The 18,210-nt window shown below is 50.7% G+C and overlaps 1 protein-coding gene across 1 annotated transcript; it reads right to left on the reverse strand.

The window, feature by feature from the left end:
- Positions 1 to 718: 718 nt before the first annotated feature.
- On the reverse strand, positions 719 to 12,722 carry LOC108942415 (indian hedgehog B protein-like). Its single transcript, XM_018765790.2, has 3 exons — positions 12,405 to 12,722; positions 7,164 to 7,425; positions 719 to 1,401 (listed from the first exon to the last, which is right to left on the reverse strand). The coding sequence occupies exons 1-3, from the start codon at positions 12,720 to 12,722 to the stop codon at positions 719 to 721; spliced, it is 1,263 nt and encodes a 420-aa protein (XP_018621306.2).
- Positions 12,723 to 18,210: the final 5,488 nt, after the last annotated feature.

An 18,210-nucleotide genomic window follows, 5' to 3' on the forward strand; every position in this document is an offset into this window, starting at 1 on the left:
GGCTGCGTGGAGGGGCAGGACCCTTGGGGGTCAACACTGTCCAGACGTCCCCGTGAGTTCAGCGTGAGTGTCCAATCAGCGATGCTTACCTGAGCGTCTTTACGTGTGTGTGTGTGCGTGCGTGCGCTTCGATTGTGTTCCAGCCCCCGTGAGACCGCGTGCATTTGCATGTACAAAATCGAACATCGCAAAGGGTTTCTGTTTTTGTGCGCGGCTCTGTGTGCGCGTGTGTGTGTGGGCGTGGTCTCCATGTGTCCAGTGTCAATGCAGGGGCCTCGATATCACAGGTGTGTTGTTTCGGAAGCAGGGACACACCGTTGAAAGCCCTGTGACGGTCGTGCAGTGTCAGCCAGCGCTTTGGCTCTGCCCTCCGACCCTCACTCCGTACCCTCCTCTGGGGGGCAGGAGACCCTGCGTTGCGTCCCTGTCGTCCCCTCCCTCCCGTCCCTCTCGGTCCCTGTCGGTGAGCTTCCAAGGGGCAGCGATGTCCTCAGGTTAGATTGGGTCGTTTCGCTCCGCTTCCCTGCACGCCGTCCTGCTTTTGCTGTGTCCCCCTCAGTTCCTCCTCCTCCTCCTCATTTCCATTCCTTCTCCCTGGCCTCCACCCCTCCTCTCCTTCACGCCTTCCTTCCACCCTCACCTTCTCCTCTTTGGCTTGCTTACCTTCAAGCGTTCAGCCCTTTCTTCTCTCCTCCCGCTTTCCCTCCCCCCTCCTCCCTCATCTCTCCGGGTCGGCCACACCCCAAGGGTGGAACCGTTCGGAGTCCAGCAGCAGGGTTCCAATCCAGTACAGGACCCGCGAGTACCAGTGTATTCCCTGTCCCTGGTTGACACCGGGCCCGGTCCAGTGGTGCAGGGTGCGCAGCGGGCCAAAGGCCCAGTGGGCCAGCTGGTGATGATCCAAGGCTGCGTAGCAGGAGGCCAGGACTCCGTTGACCACCACCGTGCCGTGGCGGGTGAGGGGTGCGAACACGCCCCTGTCCTCCGTGAGATGCACCCATGCGACGCGTGACAGGCTCCCCCTGGATCCTGCCTCGCTCCCCGCGGTCACCATGCACTGTCCCGGGCGCACGTCACTGGCAAACACCGCACGCAGCCCCCCAGCCGTCGGCCCCCCGGAGCAGTTCCCCTCGGAGACAAAGAGCAGGTGGGCTGCGGTGAGGGACAGGCTGACCCCTTCGTCAGTTCCGATGGTGTAGAAATGCTTCCTGACTGCGGGGTCCCGGTCCAGGAAGGTGAGGACCTCGCTGAAGACCAGCTCTCCGCTGCCGCCGCTCTCAGAGGAGGCGAGCACTCGCTCCCCAGGGCGGAGGTCTCGAATGGCCTTGGTGCCCCCGCCCTCCGTGATGACCCACGCCCCACCTGGGAAGCAGCCCCCCGTCTTGGCTGCAACGGAATGCTCTGCCAGAGAGAGAGAGAGACAGAGATGTATAGAGTGGTCAAAGGAGCGTCTTGGACAAGCCAGTAAGAGATAGCTCTTGAGGCGAGTAAATATTTCCCATTGTTTTCCCAGGAGATCAATACACCCTTTTAGACCGAGAGGTTGTGTGACACACTTGGTGTGTAACGGGTGGACAGCTGAGTATGGGAGCGAGTATTGCGTAAGACCGTCCATTCCCGTGGCGGCACCTTGATGGTCCCAGTCACCTCACCTGGAGACCTTATCAGATACTATGAATGCACTGATATGTCAGGGAGCAAGCGCGCGCGCGCACACACACACACACACACACACACACACTCCGGTCCACTCGTGCGCACACACACATGCACAGAGCGTCCCGCCAGGCGGAGGAGGAAGTCCGACCCGAGTGGGCTGCTGGCGTGCTCAATTACACGCTCCAAAAGGCCATTCTTAGCTCTAATTACATGTTTGCCTTTTTTTCTTCACTCAGCATTTAGAAATGCAATAAAAGGTAATAAATTAACCCAAAGGTTCGGTGCCAGTTCCCAGTGCATGCACCTGAGGAAGGGCGTGGGGTCGCGGCAAGGAACAGGGGGCGAGGCTCAAACTGGTGTCTCAAGTCCCTGGCGAGTGGAACACAAATATTTGGGAAAGGTAAGAACCAAGGCCAGGTGATAAGACACATTGCGATAAGAGATCTGAGGGAAGGAACAACAGAGCTGCCACATGGAAAACAAAGGAGCCGGTTAATGATCTCAGGGAGCTGATGTGGCGATACCGGTTCATTGAAACCCGCGCCGTCGCTGAAAGGGTGACCTCCTTCTCCCAGTGCGCCCACCCTGCGACCGTCTGAGAAGCGCAGGCACACACACGAGACGCAGCACCCGGCTTACACCGGTCGCAGGAACAGTATAGGAACAGGCGAGCTCTCTAGATAGCAGATGTTAATGAGGGTGGCACAGCGGGTAGCGCTGGTGCCTCTCATCTCCTGAGCTCTGGGTTTATACGTGGGTTTTAATTTAGCTCTTTCTAAGCGATGTTTGCATGTTCTCCCTGTGTTCATGTGGGTTTCCTCTGGGTGCTCTGGTTTCCTCCCACAGTCCAAAGACATGTGTTTCGAGTGAACTGGTTACTATAAATTGCTTTCAGCCTCTGTTTGTGTCTGTGTTTGTGGTGGCCTGGCATCCTGTCCAAGAGGAACCCCAACCCTCCCACCCTATGTTTCTGGGACAGGCTCTGGACCACGGTAACCCAACACCGGACAAGTGTTTAATGAGAAGTGAAAAAATAAGCAATAAGACAAGTTATAGCGTTAATCACACGTGACAATACAGCCAAGGAATAAGTGAGCTGGAAGCTGCAGAACCGGGCCCAGCACACCTGGTACGGGCAGCTCAAGGTGCTCCCGTAATTGTCGGAGAGCAAAGTTCCCATCCACTCTGCAGCAGAGCCATATCTTCAGCTCCTCATCACCTCCCATCTGCCTGTGTGCTGCATCTGGGCACATGTAGACCACTCTTCTTGGTCACACTGCACTTGTCCTGCACCGTTGGGGTGTCCCTAATGTCCTGGGATTGGAGACGCTGGGCTGAGCCATCCGAGCTTTTGTACACCACGTATTTAAATTGGGGAGGACATTGATAGGACCCCTTCCTCGACACTGAGGTGAGACAGGGTTCAGAGGATATTCCCATGCTTTTTGACCACAGAGCTTACAGTGGCCCATGAACCATCTCTCCATCCCATTCTATCTACACTGTAGTTTCTCCATTTTTCTTGTTTTCATAGAGTGAGGAAGGCTACCAAAGGAGGGACAGCTTGTAAAATGTCCATTAGCAACACCATGCAGGTAAGAAACCACACAGGGCTGTCCGATCTACAAGTCTTGACTCTTCCTGCAAGACAGACTCATGACTCATGAGTAAGACTGAAGGCCATCCCAACCACAGATGCTTCTCAGCCGTTTTTCTCTCCCCGACTGTCTTAGGCTCAGTGGACGACTCGCTGTAAGCAACCATCTGTCTCACTGACCGTCTCAGTTACACCGACTGTCTACGTTCCACTAAGTGTCTCACAGCCATGAACCATCTGTCTCACTGACCATCTTGTTCTCTCTCTCTCTCTCTCTCTCTCTCTCTCCAGCTCCTCACAGCCTGTCTGCACCCTGCATTATGAGAGAAGGACGTGGAGTTTTACTGCTCCTTCCTGGAAACCATGTATTCAGTCACTGCTCACCAACTACTGGTAAGTTGCTCAAAACATCACCAGTCTTTGGATTGGTTTGTGGTTTGGTTTAGCTGTAAATGTTTTTGGCTACATCTTTAAAAATCTTTTTGTCTTCGCCTTTTTTTCATTCAAATTCTGCGCTCCTTTTCGAAAACATTGGCTTGAAACGTTGCGCCGTTCTTCCCACCGGTATTCTTCGCTTTTATTACACGTTTTGGAGGACCCGTCTTTTCCTGCGGGCACGGACGTGCCGCAGCGCGGGCGACCCGACCGCGCCGAGCGAGACGGTAGCTGGAAACCTGCAACCCATCTAGTCAGAGAGGAGAAGAACAGTAGACAGGAAGGAGAGGTGAGGGAGGAAATGAAAAAGGGGGGGAAGAAAGAGAACCGAATGGCAGGGGAGCAGGGAAAGGTTCCAGAAAAGACCCCAATAACTGCACTGCGGTGGGTGTGGTGGTGCAGTAGGTTGGACCGGGTCATGCTCTCCAGTGGGTCTGGGGTCGAGTCCCCCATGGGGTGCCTTGTGATGGACTGGCGTCCCGTCCTGGGTGTGTCCCCTCCCCCTCCAGCCTTGCACCCTGTCTTGCCGGGTTAGACTCCGGCTCACCTCGACCCCGCTCGGGATGAGTGGTTTCAGACAATGTGTGTGTGTGTAACCACACTGGAGCTGCCAATCAAATCGCACAGCCGGAATATTCTCTGCAGGAACTCTAAACACAACCCGGACACGTGTATAAAACCAAGTATGCAAATAATACGCCCTTCTATATATAACTGAATAGACAGGGATATGAAGCAAAAAAAATGAATGGAACTGTATCAGAGCTACAGAAAGTACACAGCTGTATGTCCAGAAAAAGTAGAGACAGAGCACAGAGATGCTGTGATGTGCTCTCTGGTAAATCACTGCATTGTCCTTTCTGTGGTCTTCAAGCATTTTTGTTTAAAACCCTGAGCCTCAGTTCCAGCGGTCAGATCTTGTGCACTGACACCATTTTCTTGAACAGCGTTACCCAACCTGAGGGTCTAGTGCCTTACATCAGTGCAGAAGTCAAATAAATGTACGATAACCCGCTGGATAGGTGTGACTCTCGCAATCGGCGTGCGAGTCGGGCCAGGTCTTTCACGAGGTCAGCGTGAGGAGCCGAAATCCAGGGGTTAGAAAAAGTAGCTTTTTTCCAATCGGTGCCATTTCCCACAGAGACTCCAAACGTCCCCTGGGTCGCTCACACGCTTCGGGCAGTCAAGCTTTCCCGGACGGCTTCTTAACTCTGTGACTCAATTTCTTCTGCAGAAGAAAGTTCTCTGAAATGCAGGAACCCAACTGTGATGAGATCTAGTCCTCCTGCTCCAGTGCGCACCTCTACACATCTGCACATGTGCGGATCTGTGCAGTGCCGTCACACATCTGTCCTGACAGCAGCCACGGGGGGACCAGCCCAGTAAAGCAAACCCAGTGGGCTCTCCATACTACTGGACCAACAAACGGATGATGTCAGAAATGCAGCATGTCCACCCCTTGCCTGAACAACGTGGGGACTATGGTCTATCGCCTTTGTTACGGCCACATCTGAGAACATTCAATTATGGTTCCATTGAAAGTGTGAGTCCTCCTGGACAACCCGGGCAACAGCTGTATGGGACAAACCGTTGCAGAAGACCTGGGAAGACGTGGCGCTTCATTTTCTGATCGCACCTGTTAACCAAATGTCTCATGGGAAAAGAGCCAGTCACCGGCAGGTGGACTCTCCCGCTTCGCTGCTGCCGTACACCTGCATACCTGCGTCCGCACTCTGCGTTGTGAAGGAAACGGGCGGCTGGCGGACAAAGGAAAATGGTTTCATCTCAATGTGTCAACAGCAGACTGGCGCAAACCTCTTGTCCAGCATCCCAAGTGGTCAGAGGGAGGCTGGTACGCCGGAGGCCGAAGAGAGCCGCCGACTCCCCGGAACCGTAGCTGTACCCTGGGGCAGCGCCCGTATGGTTAACGTGCACGCTCTGTTAGTCACCTGACACACCCGCCGACAGCCGTAAGCCCCAAAGCCCCTGCGCCGGAGCCGTGTTGTGAAAAGGAAACTGCAGACGTCGCGGGAGACGGGAGGATAAGAAACCAGTCGATGAGTAAGAATGTGCAGCGCTGTGGTTTTCGTACCTGCGCCGCGTTTCTGGGCGTGGGGTCAAAACAAAGAGCGGAGCGGATCGGCCGCGGAGGGCAGGAGGAGCCCTCGGTGTGACGTCTCTGCCTTCTGTGGACGATCCTCTCAGAGCTTGCTGCTCCCGCCGATGAAAATCCACCAGCTTGGGGTCTGTTTGGATGGTTCTGGTGTCATGTAGCTTGGCTGGACATAGACCAACAGCGGTCCAAACTCAGAGTCCACCTGCTGTCACAAGGGATCCGGTGAACAAGTGTGACCCGGAAAGGAGGCACCGGGCCTTCCCAGCTCTTCTGCAGCGGCTCCCGGACACGTAGGACACGGTGCGTCGCTTTGCTTCCATTCGTCTGTCCACTTCATCCCATACAGGTGTGGACTCACACTGTCCACTAGCACTGTACACTTGCCACTACTGCTAATACAGCTGGTAGCTTAGCGCTTCAGTCCGCTGCCTTTAGACCCAAAGGTTGCAGGTTTAAATCTCACCTCCAGCTGTAGTACCCTTGAGCAAAGTACTTACCCTAAATTGCTCCAGCTGTATAAATGTAAGTAGATTAACATTCTAAGTTGCTTTGGAGAAAAGTTTTGTGGAAACGGGGTGTGGTGGTGCAGCAGGTTTGGCCTGCTCTCCGGTGGGTCTGGGGTTCGAATCCCACTTGGGGTGCCCTTTGATTGACCGGTCTCTTGTCCTGGGTGTGTCCCTGTGCCCTGTGTTACCAGGTGAGGCTCCAGTTCACTACAACCCCCTTGGGACAAGCGATTTCAGCCTCTGTGTGTGTGTTACTGGAATGCAATTTTTTTAATATCATTAGAAATAGCATTACTGCTATGGTGGCACACTGTTCATTCAAAGCCGTTGGAAACTGTACGCATTTTGCAGCCAGAAATACTTCTCGAGCAATCCAGGTTAGGTGCGTATTTCAACAGTACCACAAGCCTGGATCCTCAAGCACTACAGTACCAGCTGTTCCGCCTGTGCGGCTGATCTGCACCCTTCCACTGACCCTCAGTCCCTTCCACCCCTGCGATGCTTTAATTTGCTCCCTGCTGACTCAGACGCCTTGTCCAGTAATGATGCGGGCAGCTGATGCTGCTTTGTTATCTCCCTCACCAGGTCTGGCACTTACATCACCTGTACTAATGACCTGACCACACTCCATACCCCCCCGGGACAGGTGGGCACACCTGTCTGGCGGAGAGCACAGCCTCCTCCGCTTGCCGAGGATATAGCCACGATGCGCGTGACCGAAGCACCCCGGATCACATTCGAGTCACACAAACGAAGCCTAAGAGCAAGAGGCAATGTGGTCGAAGTGACAAAGATGTCCAAGCAGCCTGGGAGACCAGCCTGGATCGCCCACCCTCTCCGTCTGGCTTACCTGACTTGACGCTGCAGTGCACATGGGCCTTGGACTCGTAGTACACCCAGTCGAATCCCGCCTCCACGGCCAGCCGGGCCAGCATGGCGTACTTGTTGCGGTCCCGGTCGGAGGTGGTGATGTCGACCGCACGGCCCTCATAGTGCAGAGACTCCTCGGAGTGGTGACCGTCTTCATCCCAGCCCTCGGTGACGCGCAGCTTCACTCCTGGCCACAGGTTCATGACCGAGATGGCCAGCGAGTTCAGCTTGTCCTTGCAGCGCTGTTGCGGGTGGGGGGTGGTGGGGAGAGAGGGTAAAGAGAGTAAAAGATGAGGGATTTCCACAAGTACCCCACAAACACACAACGCACACAGTAGTCTACCACCGCACACACCGTCACACAGAACACTCCACACACAGTAAAATCTCCGACTCGAGTTCATTTGAATATAAAAGGAAAAAAACGAACTCTCAGATGTGATTTAACACAGAAAGGGACGGAAGCTGGAGGCCGGATAAATTATTTTGAACGGACAAAAATCAGAAACGAGCTGGGGGTTACAACAATCTAGAACAAAGGTTAGGCAAATGAAATCCCATTTAAAATCACATAATACGCAGATGAAAAAAAATGAACGCAAGGTTTTCATAGTGACAATATTAATCAATGACACATTGGGTGAAATGGTAGCTTTTCCCATGATACCGCTGTGGTTTGGGCGCTTTCTCAGCCGCGTGACTCAGCGCGAGATACGCTGCTATATGAACTTCAGCTCGCCGCCTGTCAGCTCTGTTCAGCGTAAATGCGCTTTTTTGTGCTCAAAGTGCTCCTCTGATTACAGATGAGTTCTTTTGTTGCTCTGAGAATTGGCACAAATGTTTAAAACCCTGAAATGGAAATCTGGCTGTTTGCCAGGAGGTTTATGGCTCGAACGTGAAAGCCGTTGCTATGCGTTGGGCAGCGAGACTTACTTTAATAATGCACGTGTCCTGCGGTAAACCGAGGCACACCGGCGTCTCGGTGCCCAGGGTTCTACACTCCGGCCCAAACCTCCCCCTAACCCTCTGGGTCTAGGGCTATGATCAGCCTCCTCTGCTGCATCCTCAACTCTGCCCTTAACTCTGATGACGATGGTCGTGGGCATCCCCTCCCCGCGTCCCACCCCACCCCACCCCACCCCATGTGCACGCTGCACAACCACAGCGCCAAACCACACCAGACAAACATCACAGGAGGGAGCAGATGCTGGGGGCTCCATTTCCTCACCCTCCCCTCGCCGCAGTGACGAACACACACTTGCGCTAAATAATTCAGTTAAGTGGTGCCCCTGTGGGCCACGACCGCAGACCCTCAATCATCTCTTTTCTGTCTGCCTGACAGGGACCGAGTGTGGAATGGAGATGTACCGAGAAGATAAAGGGTCTAATGTTAAGGGGTGGAGGGATGGAGGGCTGGGGGGGGTGTCGTGGGGGGAAGACGGAGGAAGGAAAGGTTCAGATCATCCTTTGTCTCTATTACTCATCGAGGGACTGATCTGATCAGAGCATTAGGGGAAAGTCTATGAAACAAGAAGCCCTTCCAGCGGTGGCACTTGGTTACAGGGACTCAGCAGACACCTTTAACACTGTGCACCCAGACACGGGATCAGCAACGTGAGGTCTTCCTCTAGGCGTGAACAAATTCGGCACCATTCAGGCCGAAACTACACGCTTTGGCAGCCAAGCGTCATTTCCATCATGAGCACTTCAGCATTTTGTAACATTCAGGTGTCAGTCCCACACTCCTCCCTTGACTGTATCCTCACCGCTAGAAGGTCTAACCCTCGACCTGCTGACTGCAGAGCAGAAATAATCACATTCCTCAGGGGTAAAACGGAGGGTAAGCAGATAAACAATGGTGAAAAAAAACATAAAATAAACAATGAAGACAAAGAATGTACGGATACTGGTGTTACGCTCTGAATCACCCCCCCGTCTGGAGCGGGACTGTTAATTCAACACATTGTACCACGTATAATCTGTGCGCGTGTATCATATATTCATTATCGCACTCATACACACATTCCAGTTCCCGAAGAGTATTAAAATGTATCATAACTGGCAAAAGCAAAGACTTTTCGATTTTCTTTATAATTTTACTACTCTTGGCCACGTCGTTGGAAATATGATTAAATCTGGTACTGTTTTCATGCACCTGAAGCACTGAGCCTGATGCTGCAATATTGAAATATGCACACACTGGACTGATGGAGACTGTGGATCTCACATAATTTCTTTTACACTTACTCTTCTTCGGATAGTGAACTTAAATTAATTTTAAATTGTGCTCTATTCGCAAATAAGAAAAATAGAGTTATGGGCCATAATGAAACTAGGACACGGACGGAGCAGAGAATACCAGGGTATAAAGTATTGTCGGATCAAAAGGTCCATTCTGTGCTCGTAAAGGACGTCTGCATTGTTTTACTTTTGAAACCACCGAGATAAATTATCTTCTCCGGGGGTAAAGTTCGTCTCGCACAATAACGAACCGCGCGCATAGTTGTTCATCGACCGCATTTTTTCCTCGGCTGTAAGTTGTGTGAGCTGACGAAAGGCGGATCCATGGTGTGAGGCGGGGACACATGATGGACAGCTCCCAGTACCTGCCCTGTGCCCATTCTCACAGAATGCTGACCAGCTGCTTCCTATTAAGTAGATACGCAACACTTAAATACGGCGGCTGGTCTGGATCTACGTTATAGATACAGACAATAAATAAATTTTTTCATTTTTTTTAGCCGAATCCCAGCCAAGGGGGATGCGGTGGCGCAGTGGGTTGGACCGGGTCCTGCTCTCCAGTGGGTCTGGGGTTCAAGTCCCACTTGGGGTGCCTTGTGACAGACTGGCATCCTGTCCTGGGTGTATCCTCTCCCCCTCCAGCCTTACGCCCTGAGTTGCCGGGTTAGGCTCCGGTTCCCCGCGACCCCGTATGGGACAAGCGGTTCGGAAAGTGTGCGTGAGTGTGTGTGAATCCCTGCCATACTGAGTTTCACTCCTGCCTCTATGTCCACTTCCCCTTCTTAACTGGCAACACTTTATCGAAACCAAATATCATGGCAATAAGGACACTAAATGTGTTTTATAACCTCATCTTCTGTTTAGCTGAACTAAGTCTGTTACACGAATTCCCGGCTGTCAGGGATCTGTAGTCGCACACTGCCTAAACCACAAGCAGGATAAATGAATGGGTCACTGGCACATTAATTACACGGTGCGAATAATGTGGTGTGTCAGTACAAAAGTCAAGATTTAGTTCACATAAATCTCTAATGTTACATTTTTAAAGAAATAATTACCCGCTGTTAAATTTTAAATAATGGCTATTTATTTCCTAATAATAATTAACAATTGCAGACTACACCCGACACACCACGGATTTCCTGCGTGAACCCAAGTCACTTAACTCTGAAGGCTTTTTCTTATGTTTAACTTCTAAAAAAAAAAAAAGCTGGTAAATTTCTGAAAGTTTCTAAAAGAAAAAAAAATGTCCTCTCTATGTGGACTGGGGCCCTCTGTCAAGCAAAAGTTTTAAGACACAAGACTGCTCTTTCTTCTCTAAACTTTATATGTTTAATTATATTCAAGTAAAAACATATCAGAATATATCTGTCCCAGCACTTCACTAGTTATACATCCTTCATTGATCTTAAGGCATTTATTTAATGGACATATTCACTGTGCCATACAGTACAGTACACTCACAAGCTATTTCACAATATGACAATTTAACAGGAAAAAGTAATGGTATTTTTCAGCTGTTTACTGCCAGAAGACTTAAAATGTATTTTAGAACTTGCAAAAATAATTTAGTGTTTTTTTCCATGTGGGTGCCTGGGCTCTGGGTATAAGAATAGAGTAGGTTATTACAGATCTGTAATAGATGCCTATTCACGGGATGGTGTGGATTTATTTTTTTAAACTCCTGCGGTCGCAAAAACGAACTGGAGTTCATAAATCAGCCCGTGAGCTCTGTTGGTTTTCCTTTCAAGGTGGAAAGATGGACGGGGGGCTCTGCGCGCGACCGCACCGCGCGACACACGCGCGCACACGCGCGCGCACGGCAGAAGTCAGAAATCAAAGGCGGCGGGGGGAACGTGTGTAATTAAACCTTAAAGTGTACATGGGCTCCACTATTTTTATCTCCACGATGCAAAAAAAAAAAAAAAAAAAACACGCACTCACACATACGCACAAACAGAAGGAGAATAAAAAACAAACAGCAGTTTGTGTCCCACACAGGAGCCTGCAGTCATGATGGAGCTCATAAATTGCGCGGAGGTCAAGTGAACTTGGAGTGTGTGTGTGTGAAGTGTGTAAGCTGTGTAAACGTGTGTGAGGTGACAGGAGACGCGGAGTGAGAAGAAGGAAAAACACCCCAGTGAGATACAGCCCCCCCTTCCTTCTCATTCTGAGACAACCCAGTCATCAGATCTCTATGAATGATTTTTTTTTTTTTTTGAGGAGGGGGGATTTAAATAAAATAAATTCCACAGGGACCACATCTATAGTTGTGTCAGTAAATTACTGAGTGTCCAGTCAAGCAGAGCTCACAGCAAACACTGAACACTCACCTTTCATAACTTATTTAAAGAAAGAACCAGGTGTGTGGGGGGGCTGAATATGAAATATTTTGTGAATATTAAATATTCGCAAAAATGCAGTGTGACCCGGCGACCCAACTGGAAAGATAATCTCAGTTGCCTGGAAATGGACATTTTACATGACAAAAGGGGTTTCGAAGGTGGGTCTTCAAGAAGGACTAAGGATCCAAAGGCGCCTCCACTCCTGACCCACCGTGAAGTTCCGAGGAGCTTCAGCAGCGGCTCATGTTGACATATCAGAAGCAAGCGTCAAACACTCAGCCTCGAAGAAGCTGCGGAAGGTCCACTTTGGTACCGTCCGGCAGGTAAAGCGAGTAAACAACCTGTGTCAGCAATCAGAGCCTCGCAGTCATCAGCGCCCTGAGTCATCATCGGCCTCCCGGGTCCCGCGGGGAAAAGTCAACAGAAGAGCGCGCTTCCGATAAGGCGGCTTCGCCCGTGTGTTGAAAGAGCGGCCAAAGTGCGCGCAGGTACCGCGCAGGTACCGCGCTCAACAGGTAAACACGGAGCACCTGATAACATCACAGGGAGGGACGCGGTCGCGTGGAAAGGGCCACGCGTGACAAGTACGCCCGCGAAGTCCAGGTAACGAGGTACGTACGTCACCTGCCGCTTACCTGAGTCATGAGGCGGTCCGCACCTGTGTTCTCCTCATCCTTGAAGATGATGTCCGGGTTGTAGTTGGGCGTGAGCTCCTTGAACCTCTCCGAGTTGCGGGTGATCTTGCCCTCGTACCTGCCGCTCGCGCCCAGGGTCTTCTCGGCCACGTTGGGGCTGAACTGCTTGTAGGCGAGCGGCGTGAGCTTCCTGGGAGGCCGCCTCTTGCCGTGTCCCCGTCCCGGGCCGCAGCCCGCGCTCAGCGGGCAGAGGAGCAGGACGCAGCCGAGGAGGAGGAGCAGGAGGCGGAGGGTCGCCACGCGCGCGGACAGCCGCATCCCCGAGCCGCACCGCCACGATCACTGACCCACGCCGCGCACTGCCGGGATTTCCGCCCTCCCACCCACCGGCCCCAAGGCTTATTATTTCCACGGGAGGGCCGCGGCGGACACGCGCTCTAAGAATGAAGGGTCAGCGGGTCCTCGATGCTCGCCATCCTCGGTGCGCAAAGCCTGGCAGAGGCAAAGGCGAAGGCAGAGAGGGGAGGTGCAGATGCAGTGGCAGCCGGTGCGCTTGACGCCGCCGCTGCCGACGCCGCCGCCGCCGCCGCCGCTCCTCTGGCTCTGCCTTCGCGCCGCGGAGCTCCAAGTTCCTGCCGGTGCGGCGGCGCTCAGCGGCATAAATAGGAAAAGTCCGTTTGTTTTGGCAGGCGCGTCCGAAGCCGCTCAGCTGTGCCCCTGCGGTGGTGGTCACTCGCGGTCAGCGGTGGTCAGCGCCGCTCACTGTGCTGCTCTCAGTGCCGGGTCTCCGTGGCTCTCGGCGCGTTCCCGTGGCGCACGTCTCCGCTGCAGTGGAAAGAGATCGGAGGGTTCAGACCGCACCCTGCCAGTCCTGCCCTCCTGCCCTCGTGTCCCAGCCTCCCTCTCCTCCCATCGGGTCACACAGCCCGCGTGCACTACTTTTTATTGCCCACCCGCTCCGCTCCCCCACCCCCCCTCCCGCGCGCTCGGACCCGACGCTGTCTCCGCCGGTACACCCGTTTGCACGCCGACTCAGAGGCTATGTGCCTCGGATAGTGCCAACGTGAAAACACGCACACACACACGCACACACACGCGCACACTCGTGCGCGGCGCGTGCTTCCAAATAGTGAACATCCTGAAGACTTTCCGAGATGAACTGGCTTCCGAAAAATGTTCGAACATTTATTTTGAATCAAAATAATAGTAATTTTACAGCGAAAATAATGAGCAGCTTTTACGCTTATTCGTTTCGCTGACGCCTTTCTCCAAATCAAATGGACGGTTGAGGGTTTATAAAAGTGTGTGTTACACCAAACGAAGACCTTCAGATTCAAATCCAGAAGAAGTAAGTTACACTGCCGCATTGCTTTTATTATGGTAAATATATATATACATAAATAAAATCGCTCGAAACAAAAATTGTACAAGTTTGTAACTATTCTTAGTGATACTATTGATCCGTACTAATTTTTTTAATGTAAATGTAATGAAGAAAATCCACGGTCACTGTCCATAATGCCCTGGAAAACAAAGCAACCTTTCTATATTTCTTCTGAAAGTCTCTGTTCGTTTCCACTCTTCTCCAGTGTCCACATCTTTCTCGCTCCCTCCCAGCATCTGAAGTCCCTGTCCGAGACCGGAAGGTCCCCAGTCACTCGTTAATATGTCACAGAACGTCGGCACTGAAGGTGAACACCTTCACCCCCCCCCCCCCCACACACACACAACCCCCTCCATACCTCCTCCCACCTCACCTGGTGGCGCGCTGCTGTAGTTCCGCTTCGGCCCGATAGGCGGCAGTGTGCGTGTCAATGAACTCGGATGCCATGAATTGACGCTGCCTCCTTATCACCTGGAATGATGATGGTTGCTTGTAAAAGATCGCCTCTAATGTGGCTTCCAGGCAAAAGAGCTGTGAACTCGGTCAAGTGGCGTAGGCACAGAAACACCCTGCAGAGCATCGGCCAGCAGCTCCTCCGGTCTCCGTGGAGCCGACTCCAGGGGACGTGAGGGGATACATAAATAAACCTCGATATCATCTAAAGTTTGGCAAACATTTAAGTAAAGTTTCAATTAGACAAATAACACAGTCTTGAATAATTCACAGTTTCTGGTTATGAACAATGAATGTGTGGATGGAAATGCAAAAAATAATAGAATAAAATGTAAACAAGTGGATCAGCGGTTTTATTTCATTCCAAGCGCTTTCGAGATATAGAGGAAGGGGTGCTGACTGACCTTTGTACAAATAAAGGAAAAGAGCCCGTAAGGAGGCCAGAGAGTGGCAAATGAGACAGACATAATATGACTGTCGGTCTTCCCGGTGTTGCGGCGCAGCCATCGGAGAGGGTGCGGTCACAACATATTCTTTTACTTTTGTTTGGCGTTATTGGTTAACAGATTATTTTTTTGCAAAGTGAACTTTTACCAGTTTACACATGTGATATTTCTTATTTAGTGATACAGTTTAAAGTAACAGCGGGTTGCAGAGTACTTAAAGATGGACTTGAAGGTTGCTGGTTCGGACCACATTCCTTGCCATGACCGTAGTTCCTTCGACCAGGGTACTAACCCCGAATTGCTCCGGTAAAAATGCCTTGCTGTATAAAGTGATAGTGATTGTGGATAAAAGCAGGAGCTAAATTAATTGATATGAGTAAATAGTGATGGGGGGGTGTGGTGGCACAGTGGGTTTGGCCAGGTCCCGCTCTCTGGCAGATCTGGGGTTCGAGTCCTGCTTGGAGTACCTTGGGACAGACTGGCGTCCCATCCTGGGTGTGACCCCTCCCCATGCAGCCTTGCGCAGTCTGTTGCCAGGTTAAGCTCCGGTTCGCCTCAGACAATATGTGTGAGTAAATAGTGTCTACATCTCTTACGAATGCAGCAGGAACATTCCTTTTAGGATCTGAAACATGAGGTCACAACAAGGCCAAGTCCAAAGTCACCAACACTACCGTCCGCTGGGAGTGTATAAAAAAATTATAAAAGTGTTACGTAATTTCCACAGCACAAATAAAGGTGTTATTAAACTTGGAACATGAGTCACCTAGACGGACACACTGCCTCCCAGCTCTCCTTCCTTAACTCTGTTGCTCCATTCTTCCTCTCTGATGCTGACAGTTGCAATGCACCAGAAACAGATATACTTAAAATATAATAATAATAATAATAATAATAATAATAATAATAATAATTAGTCATTATGAGTCAGCTGTGGAAATAGCAACACTACGACATGAGCTTCAAACAGCATTCTAACTGCGCAGCTGCAGGACAGGTCAGCACCAGGAGGGACACCTCCGGAAGGTGTGACTCTAACTGTCCCATGAACCTGGAGCAGCCTGCATGACTAGGGACACATGTCCTGTGAGAGCCAGCTGGGAATGTGGAGCAGCAGCGCTGCACTCCAAGGAGGGCCTGCGATGGACCTGGCCAGTCTGAGGCACAGCCCACCTCAAGATCTACCTTTGGCATGAGGACAGAAGATTGGAGGGAGTGGACAAGAACACTGGTTCCGCCCACCTGGGCAGAGGATGACAGCTGTCTGACCAGTCATTCCAGCCCCGCTGGCTCAGATGATCCATGTCCTGTCCAACATGGAACAGCACAGTACAACAGCAGGGTCCTTTCAGTGCTGTCTCCACCTCCGGAAGGTGACTCTAACTGTCCCATGAACCTGGAGGAGCCTGCATGACTACAACTAATGGCACACTCCTCAGGATCTTGCCTTTGCTGTTCTTCCAGTAGACTTGTCTTGGTTCATCAGAAGCATTAGGGTGAGACCCCAGCTGACCCCACTCCAAGTGTAAGGGAGTGTAAGAGGAGTTTACCTAGAAGTGCAAGACTACTGTGAGCTCATGCTGTGGGTAGAGGACTGGAGAGCCCTCAGCATGGAAGGCAGAGAAGATTCTTTATTTTTATTTTTCGCAGTTTAGCTGATGCTTTTCTCCAAAACTTTTTATAATGTGAGGTTTGTACCCTAAGCTGCTTAGATTGTCCCACTTATATACAGTGTGTTTTTATTGTCTCAGTTCCAAGTAAATACCTTGCTTAGCAGTATTACAGGGAGTTGGGATTTCAACCTGGGACCTTCAAGTACCAGGCAATACCTGCTATCCCCAGACCAGAAGTGGAATGATCACACATGAGGTCCAGCTCTTTAGTCCCAATGTCAGATTTTCAGTAGGCCCTTTGCTGGTCCATAGACACTTGTGTACATTCAACATATTGAACCGATTCAATTCCCACTTGAAAAAGTCCTGTGTCTCAAAATTCATGGTGAAGCTCCATACACAAACTGTTACATCTGCTTTTAACATTTCTAAAATCAGTGAAGATTTTGCATAAACGAGATTTTTAAAAATGCTGAGCTGCGCTGCTCAGAGCAATCACCACGCTGGGTGTGGATATGTGAAAGAAATATTTTTAAAGACAGTGAAAGCGATATAAGTGAAGACTGAGTTCTCTATGTTTCAGTGCATGATCAAATGATTACCATTCACAGGGGGTCCAGAACTGGAAGCATGTCGGTCCTTTGTCATGACTGCAGTGTATGGGAATGAACACCCACTGCACCTCAGAGCTGCTGAATCCCTGGCAGCATTCAGCAACAGTGTGAAACTTCACCTCTTTCTGATCCTTTTTCCTTCAGACAGTTTTATATGTTAGCCCTTGAACATCTATTAGGTATATTAATGCATTTTTCTATCTCCATGTTGCTTCTGTCAGCGGTTATTTGGATTCTTGCGCTATGTGGTGGTATTGAGCTAACAGGCTGTGCTTTAATAACTGTGTGTCTGTATCTAATTAACTTTTGTTTATTCTGAGTTGTGAATGTAAGTGTCCCAATCATAGCCAAAGCATAAATAATAAGACGGCAGTGTTTTCTCTTGGATCTCGACCCAAAAGTGACAAACAGCAGGTAAAACTGGAGCGCAGGTAAATGGTGACACATGAAGGCAACTTGCGTGGCTATGACTGTCCAAAGCCCTGCTGGAGGCTGAGCGCTCAAACGCCAGAGATAACCTGGCCTCTCCACCCCAAATTCACCCCCACTTCTCCAGAGCAGCCATGGAGGGGATTTTGTGGGTGTGTGGGAGGTGGGGGTCCAGGAGTCAGTGGTCATGTGTGTTTTTTCAAATTTCTCCACAAAGGGTCTATGTTCTGTCTGAGGTGTGAATGGATGCACCACAAAGACAGAGGAATGACTGTGTCCACCCAGACTCACTCACCCCCTTCTTCAAGAATAGACATGGCTGGGACACACGTACACTGTTTGCTGATTTTTTTTTTTTTTTTTGAAGAGGACAAACTCTCCAAATTAGCTCCTCAAATATTTACCTGGAGAAATCGGTGGTCGCTCACTGCTTTCAGAGAGAGGGTCTACCAAAATATATTGCTGAGCCTGAGCGGTTTGCATTGACTTATTTTTACGATTCGTTTATTTAGATACCATAAATATAAATGCACATTTTGCTAGTTTTTTTTTTATTTCCTCTCTGGGCACAGAGTCGCAATGTGAGGAGAAAAGCCTGGAGCCATTGGTCAGTGGCTGCGTGTCTCCTTCGTGTCTCCGAAACTGCCCTTTGTGATGTATGTGCTGCCCTGGTCCCAGGTCACGCTAAACACTCTTCCCAGTTGCTCGGTCACTCTGGCTTGGCACCGGCGCGCTTTTGACGCTACTTTTAAAGTCTACACAACGGCTTAAAGTCCAAAAGTGGAAGAATTTATTGGACGTATCGTAGACGAGGTGCTGGCACACAAATAGGCAGCGCAGAAGAATAAGCTGTAAAATCTGGGACAA

This window comes from Scleropages formosus, chromosome 14 (assembly GCF_900964775.1).
Source record: "Scleropages formosus chromosome 14, fSclFor1.1, whole genome shotgun sequence".
NCBI classification, from domain to species: domain Eukaryota; kingdom Metazoa; phylum Chordata; class Actinopteri; order Osteoglossiformes; family Osteoglossidae; genus Scleropages; species Scleropages formosus.

Coding starts and splice junctions, on each gene's coding strand:
- LOC108942415 (XM_018765790.2), bottom strand. CDS start 12,722: ATGCGGCTGTCCGCGCGCGTGGCGACCCTCCGCCTCCTGCTCCTCCTC. Junction 7,426..12,404: donor CGGACCGCCTCATGACTCAG/GTAAGCGGCAGG, acceptor CACCCGCAACAG/CGCTGCAAGGACAAGCTGAA. Junction 1,402..7,163: donor GCACTGCAGCGTCAAGTCAG/GTAAGCCAGACG, acceptor TCTCTCTGGCAG/AGCATTCCGTTGCAGCCAAG.